The sequence below is a fragment of the Acyrthosiphon pisum genome, chromosome X (assembly GCF_005508785.2).
Source record: "Acyrthosiphon pisum isolate AL4f chromosome X, pea_aphid_22Mar2018_4r6ur, whole genome shotgun sequence".
NCBI classification, from domain to species: Eukaryota; Metazoa; Arthropoda; class Insecta; order Hemiptera; family Aphididae; genus Acyrthosiphon; species Acyrthosiphon pisum.
The window spans coordinates 47,051,727-47,059,011 of NC_042493.1; the positions used below are offsets into that span (position 1 = coordinate 47,051,727).

A 7,285-nucleotide genomic window follows, 5' to 3' on the forward strand; every position below is an offset into this window, starting at 1 on the left:
TCACTATAGTTCGTTAAAAAAAATTATGTTAATGGTACTTTAAAAAAGTAATTATTTGTTTATTTTCTATAGTGCGCAAAATAAAAACATAAAAAAAATTGATCTTTAGCTATTTTGAACGAGAAGAGAAACTAACATTTAATTTGATTGAAACAAAAATAGGGGCTTGTCTTCAAAATTTTAAATCTCTTAATCAGAAAATTATATGTTGCAAAAAATAATTATTGTTCAACTGTTAATACATGCAGACAGCAAAGTAAATTCATTGAATGAGTTTAAAAAACAGAGATCTCAATTAACTGATAAGTTTTTGAAACAAGAGGAAGATTTATCAAAACTAAAAGGAGAAAACGATAATTTACTTTATGAAACTGATAAAAAACTAATTGTAGCCAAAGAACAGTAAGTAAAATATTAATAAATTTTGTTAAAATATCAATGACTGTAGTTAAAAACTACGAATTTAAATTAATACAGTGCAGTAACCCAAGCAATTATTATTTATTTTACAGTATGAAACGTCAAAATGAAGCTAAGCTTTTGCAACTATCTACAACTATTCAGAATAACCTACATAAGTTAATGTCTTCAACTTTTCAAAGAACTTTACAAGAAAATGTTATTATTAAGACAGAAGTAAGTTATTCTTATACTAACGAAAGTCATACGTTACACAATTATTTCGTAACAGGGACGTAAATGGAGGTGATATGAGGTATTAACCTCTCCCCACCAGTCACCATAACCAAAAATATTTTCTAAATATATTTTTTTCAGCATGTAAAATAATTTTTTGTTGAGTAATTTGAATTTATTTTTTTTGTTTTAACATTTTGTCCAAATTTTGGTTTCTGTGCGGAGCAATGAATGTATTGAATTTACAATGATGGGTGTTTTTTTTTTATAAATTGTAAATTTTTTGTGACTGCAATCAGTGGTTGATTTGGGGGGAGGACGCAGGGGGACGAAAAAATTGAAAATTGAAAATGCTCTTGAAGGGGATTCGATATCGTGATTTTCTGTTTTTGTCTAACCACGCGTGACATAGTATTTTAGACGTGTTTTTAGCATCTAAATTTTTCGAACATTATATTGAGATTTACAGAATAAAAAAATTCTGAAATTTTTTTTAATATGAAATGTTTATAAATAACTCAAAACGATAAAAATGATAAAATAAAAATTTGATTTCTGAAAACAGATTTGAATTTGTCGTCAAGTCTACTTGAGATCGACTTTCCCACTTTTTGATTTTTGGATTCTAACTTCTTCAAAAATTGAAATACCTTTTTTTTTAATATGACATTTTATTAAGAACTTGGGTGATAACATAAAAAATGTGGGAAAGTCGATTTTAAGTAGGTAATTGACGACAAATTCAAATCTGTTTTCAGAAATCTTATCGCTTTAATAGATCAATTGGAATGTTTGCAAAAAACATGTCTAAAATACTATGTCACGCGTGTGTTAGACAAAAACAGAAAATCACGGTATTGAATCCCTTTAACAGCTCGAAAACAGTCAAAATATTTTAAATATTTGATAAATTATAAGAATTTATAAATTAAACGTATGATATAAATTCCATGTGTCTACGGTCATTCGTTATTGAATTATTAAGTGAATATCTAATATTGAAAAAATTTGAACTTCAATCATTCATAAAAATTTAATTTAATTTTCAGATAGACTTTTTTTGTTTGTAAAGGTAGATAAACTTTTGAAGAATCTTGTATTACATTTTAAAATCTTATATTTAAGAAGAAAAAAATGTATGAATACTAAATCAAAACATTTTTTTACTTTTGACCACCAAAAGTACCAACTAGATTCACTTTTCTATCAGAAAAGATATTGTTGAAGAAAATCTAAGCATTTTTACTATCCTAAAAGGTGACGACAGACACAAAAAAAATAGCACACATCATCTAAAATTCTAATTATTTTAAAAAGCACTGGAAAAGCAAAAAAAAAAAATTAAAGGAAAACCAAAATTTTTACGCAAAACCAGTTTTCAAAAAATAGATTTTGTTATTTATTGTAACTCTAAAAAAAATAACGTTAGACGCTTGACATTTTCACTGAATTCATAATTTAGCGATTTCTATGCACCATAAACATTTTTTTGAGATATTTATAGGGATAAGAAAATTTTGAGTTTTATTGGTTTTTATTATTAAAATGTTATGAAAACGTTATCAACGGTCATTATACTAGGTTATCGTTAGTGCAAATTAAAAAATGAGTTAATACGTCGTAGGTACTTGAACTTTTCATCAAATTTTTATCGTTTTAAGTTATTTATAGACATTTAATATTAAAAAAAATTTCAGTTTTTTATTCTATAAATCTCAATAAAATTTTACTCGTTGGGACCAAAAGCTTGAAAATTTAAATCAAGGTTCCTCATAAGTAGTTATAATAACAGTTAAGAAATATTAAAGATCTACAGGTACGATTTTTTTTATCAATGTTTAAAGTTCAGATTTATTTTACCACCTTTGCTCCGAATCGTTTTTCGTAGGTATTCAATGATTTTAAATAATTGAATTAAAATTCTATACCATCCATTACAGTGATCCCCTTGTAACCTATACTGTACAACAGAACAACTTCCACTTACTCGCTTTTTTATTTTATTTTTTTTCCATCTGTCATTGACATTTGGAGTGATAAAAATACTCCGATTTTTGACATCACCATCTTTTCTGATAAAAAAGTTAATTTAGTTGGTGGTACTTTATTTTAGATATAAAATGTGACTGATATGTCAGTTGCTAAATGCACATAATATAGGTAAAGTACCTTCATAGTTCCTACATAATTATTAACTAATAATTGATATTGTTTTTATCATTGTAGTTGAATAAATGTTCAGATAGTTGGTTCAAAATGGATAAAAAATATACGTTGCTGAAATCAGATAACTTAGATTTAAAAATTGAGAACAAAATGTATATAAAAGAGAATAGCCGTCTGAATAAAATAATCATTGCCCAAAAACAGGTGAGCGTTTTACAATATTAATAATTTTATATTATTCCTTATGTATTTATGTACATTGTACCTATGATATAATTTTATATATAATATATTAATATCTAATATAATATACTCAATACTTTACGTCAGTACTATTGTATTAGTAGGCATATATGGAATAAAATTATTGTGAGCATTGAATGTGAATTGTGATTTATATTTTTACGTGTTTCTAGATCATGGACGCGATGAAAGCTAAAAAATTAGGTCTCACCTTACAAGTGCAAGATTTATCGACGAAAAATGAGAGGAACCAGCGTATTGCGTATAGAGCCAGTAGAATGAACACAATGATGGCACAGCTGAAACAGACGTTAAAAAGGAAAAACCGAAAGTTACGGATCTTGACAAACAATTTAGCAGCGATGAAAGACGAAATAGAAACGTTGTGTTTGCACATTTACAAAATGGATTCTATGCTAGTGACGACGACAACATCAATGGAGCACGTTTTGAAAGTACCTAATATTTTGTGGTTATCAATTTCCGTCTGGTCGTTGTGCACTATTTCAGAGGGGGGCTGATTAAATATTAATATATATATGTCGCATCCACTTAGTGAAATCGCTCATTTCATGAAGTGGACATCCATTTCATGAAATTTATCCATTTAGTGAAAATGATGTTTTACTACACTATATGGACAATTTTTTTACCTATTCATGAAGTGGAGGAAATTCATTTTATCCACATTCTATAATATTACTATTATATTATACGAGTATTTTTGGTATTGGGTAATATTACGATTTGCAATAGGGAATAGTGTATAAAATAAATATAAAAGTTGATTTTTATAATTTGTAACTTGTACATTGTATAAACTGGTTCATCAGTCGATCAAGTAATTTCAAGATAATATATCAAATAATTGAAAATGATTGTACAGATAGTACTTAATATATAGTAGGTACCTAATATACAAATAAAATACGATCCCGTTGACAATACTCTGTCAGTCTGCATTAAACCAGTTGTTAGTAATTGTTGACCACGTTATTTTATACACCTAATATGGAAAAAATATTAAACACAATTACCTAGTGCAAATCGTCCAATTACCCAATATTGTTCTATGCGACTATACCAATGCCAAATAATATACTCGTTTAATATAATAGTAATATTACAGAATGTGGATAAAATGAATTTCATCCACTTAATTAACTAATATTAAATTATATTTAAAATTCACTAATATGCGACAAATATACAGCGACCTCAAGTTTCAAATGACCTTATGACCATCATAAAGTCCCTGAGCCCAAAGCTCAGTGCATTATGGAATAGGTACCTACTGTGGTAGACATGGTGGTATAATATATGAATAAATTATAAAACGTATATTGTCTTACACAGTTACACTTTAAATTTTGTCTCTAGTTGCAAGAATCGAAACCTCATTGATATTTTGTTGCATTTCAAAAACGAATAGCCATAGACTCTTTAAATACATATTATATCATATATCACCGAATACATATTTATATTAGTATTTTCCACACTTAGTACAATTTTTAACTATTTTGACTCTTTTTGAGCTATTTATAGTCATATTTTTTTTAAATTTTGCAAATTATTTTCCAGTTAGAAATTCATAACTATTCATACATTTCATACATAAGATGAACAATTTTAATAGAATATTCCACACAAGTTTTTCTACCTATAACAAACAAAATAAGTTTTCCGAAAAGTTATGCTATTTATAACCATGAGATATTTTCGATTTTTATTAATTTTTTTTAACAACTACATTTAATTATTTATACAATTATGCTGGGATGACGCAATGTCTCTGCTCAGAATCATTTTTCGTATGCAATGGTTTATCATTGAATTCAAATAATATAACAAATTAACTTCAATGACATGCTCGACAACTACTACAGAGGCGGCACAGCATCAGCAATCAAGCGATACCCACTTGTCCACATTTGTATTGAACATTTGATCATAATCTTGGTTTGCCAAACCATATTTAAGGGCTCTGCTCATGTCCCTTATTACATAAACATGAGTGGGTAACAAACGATTCCGCACACTATTTCGTAATACAAAAGATTTTTTTATCTAACTTTTATAAATGTTTAGGTAGGTAGGTACCTAAATTAAGTTTTGATAGGTCGGGTAAGTACATTATACATTTATCTCATTATTTTTTTAACTCTTATGCACCATAAAAATGAAACCTATATATAATTAATGGGGTTTCAATCTTTAATCTATATCTGTTGCGTTTTATACATTCCTTATAGTTGAACGAAGTTGACCAATCCTTGAGCAAGTACAAGGGTAATGTTTACTACACATTTGTAGCGAATTTATACAAGTTATTCGTTGCTACCAAGTTGAGGAAAGTAGAAATTAGAGGTTTTGACTCGTAAGTAATATTCATTTAAATATCAATCTCTCAATTTAATCACAATTTATCCTTAAGTGTTAAATAAAGAAGCTACCAAAAATCTAAATAAACATTTTTTAATTCATAAAATTTAACTTCTAATAATTTAAATATAGGTGTAGGTAATACTGTAATATTAATCAAAAAATATTATGGGACAGGGACACCTAATTTAAAACTTATTGTTTTGTGTTCTTTTAGTATAAAAATTATTTTTTTTAAAGTTAGATACTAATTACATTTGTAAATTTTTTTGTGAAGTCGGTAGCATCAATGAAATAACCTTAATAATATGTACCATCTTAGGACTACCTTTAATCCCAGTTGTGCCCTAATCTCCTTTACCCGTAACCACATAAATATGTTATTACATAATATTAATAACTTATTTTCAATTGATTAGAGCTAAAATATATAATTAAATTGTATACCATGACTAGTGTATAATTAGTTAGTGTGTACTAGATATATACTGTATATTATACTGTACTACTGCAGTATATTATAATACATAATATAGCTTCAAGTTACATAAGTTTTACAATGATAAATTGTTTAATTGTTTTGCAAAATCATTGAATGGTAGAAAAAATAATCTTTTTGAATTTTATGGGACATGATTAATTATATTTAATAAAGTATAAACACAGAAGGTACAATAGCCACAAATTTAGGCTCTGATTTTATAATTACTAATTTTTGGAATCTTAAAACCCTTAAACACGTGTTTAAATAAACAATAAAAATTTATTGTTGAATTGAATATAAAATCAAAATATTCAAATTTTAGATTCTGAGCGGAACAATGAATTTATTGATTTTACAATGATTTGTGTTTTTTTATTTTTGTGTCTGTCATCGCTGTTTAAGACAGTAAAACTGATTCAATTTTTATCAACAATTCGATGGGAAAGTGAATCTAGTTGGGTGCATTTGGGAGGTCAACATTTTAAATTCTCAATAGTTTTCAAAAGCGCGGGGAAAAACAACATAAAAATTAAGGAAAAACAAACATTTAGGAAAATCAGTTTTTGACAAAATCGATTTTGGTTTTTGGTGTAACTCTAAAATAAATGACATAAATACGTTAAATTTTCACTAGTTGTTTTATTGGAATTTTCTATACACGATACAAATTTTAATTTGTTTTAAACTGTTTACGGACATTTCATAAAATAAACATATGATATAAATTTCAAGTTTCTACAGTTATTGATTTTTGAATTACAACAAAATAAGAAAATAGTAACCTACTTGAGAAATCCAATGAATATCCAACGTTGTAAAAATTTTAACTTCGAACGCTCATAAAAATTTAATTTGACTTTTTTATGGACATTTTTTTTTTTGACAAATAGGTAGACATAAGACATACTTGTACTTATCTTGTATTTCATTTTAAAATAAAAAATTTTATGATTTTCTAACTCAAAATATTTTGCACATTTTCGTGATTTTTATGTATTTTGTAAGGTTTTGACTTTAAATGCTTATAAAAAAAATCGTGATTGGATTTTTAATGTTTTTTTAATGTCATTGTAGCAATATATTATGAGCCTTGTATCAAATGTTTAAGCTTTTTTATTCAACAAAAAAATTTTAATAACATTAGTAGACAAAAAACAAATAAAATTTGAAACTGAAAATGTCCTTAACAGTTTAATTTTATAAAATTTTATCGTGTAGGTATCAAAATGTAAATTTAAACAACCAGTGAAATTTTCATGTACCTATACGGTCATTTGTTTTAGAGTTACACAAAAAATCAAAATCGATTTTGTCAAAAACCAATTTTGCGTAAAAATTCCTGTTTTTCCTTAATTTTTATGTTTTTTTTCC

The 7,285-nt window shown here is 26.4% G+C and overlaps 1 protein-coding gene across 1 annotated transcript; it reads left to right on the top strand.

Annotated features, from left to right (window-relative positions):
- Positions 1–3,206: 3,206 nt before the first annotated feature.
- LOC107882510 lies at positions 3,207–5,563 on the top strand. The gene is made up of 2 exons (XM_029485623.1): positions 3,207–3,500; positions 5,301–5,563. Exons 1-2 carry the CDS (start codon positions 3,222–3,224, stop codon positions 5,427–5,429), a joined length of 408 nt encoding a protein of 135 aa, XP_029341483.1. The 5' UTR covers positions 3,207–3,221; the 3' UTR covers positions 5,430–5,563.
- The last annotated feature ends 1,722 nt before the right edge of the window (positions 5,564–7,285 follow it).

What these genes read in the sequence shown, in the direction of transcription:
- LOC107882510 (XM_029485623.1), top strand. Translation starts at nt 3,222, where the DNA reads ATGGACGCGATGAAAGCTAAAAAATTAGGTCTCACCTTACAAGTGCAA. An exon ending in CAATGGAGCACGTTTTGAAA is followed by an intron (nt 3,501 to 5,300) that starts GTACCTAATATT and finishes CATTCCTTATAG; the next exon opens with TTGAACGAAGTTGACCAATC.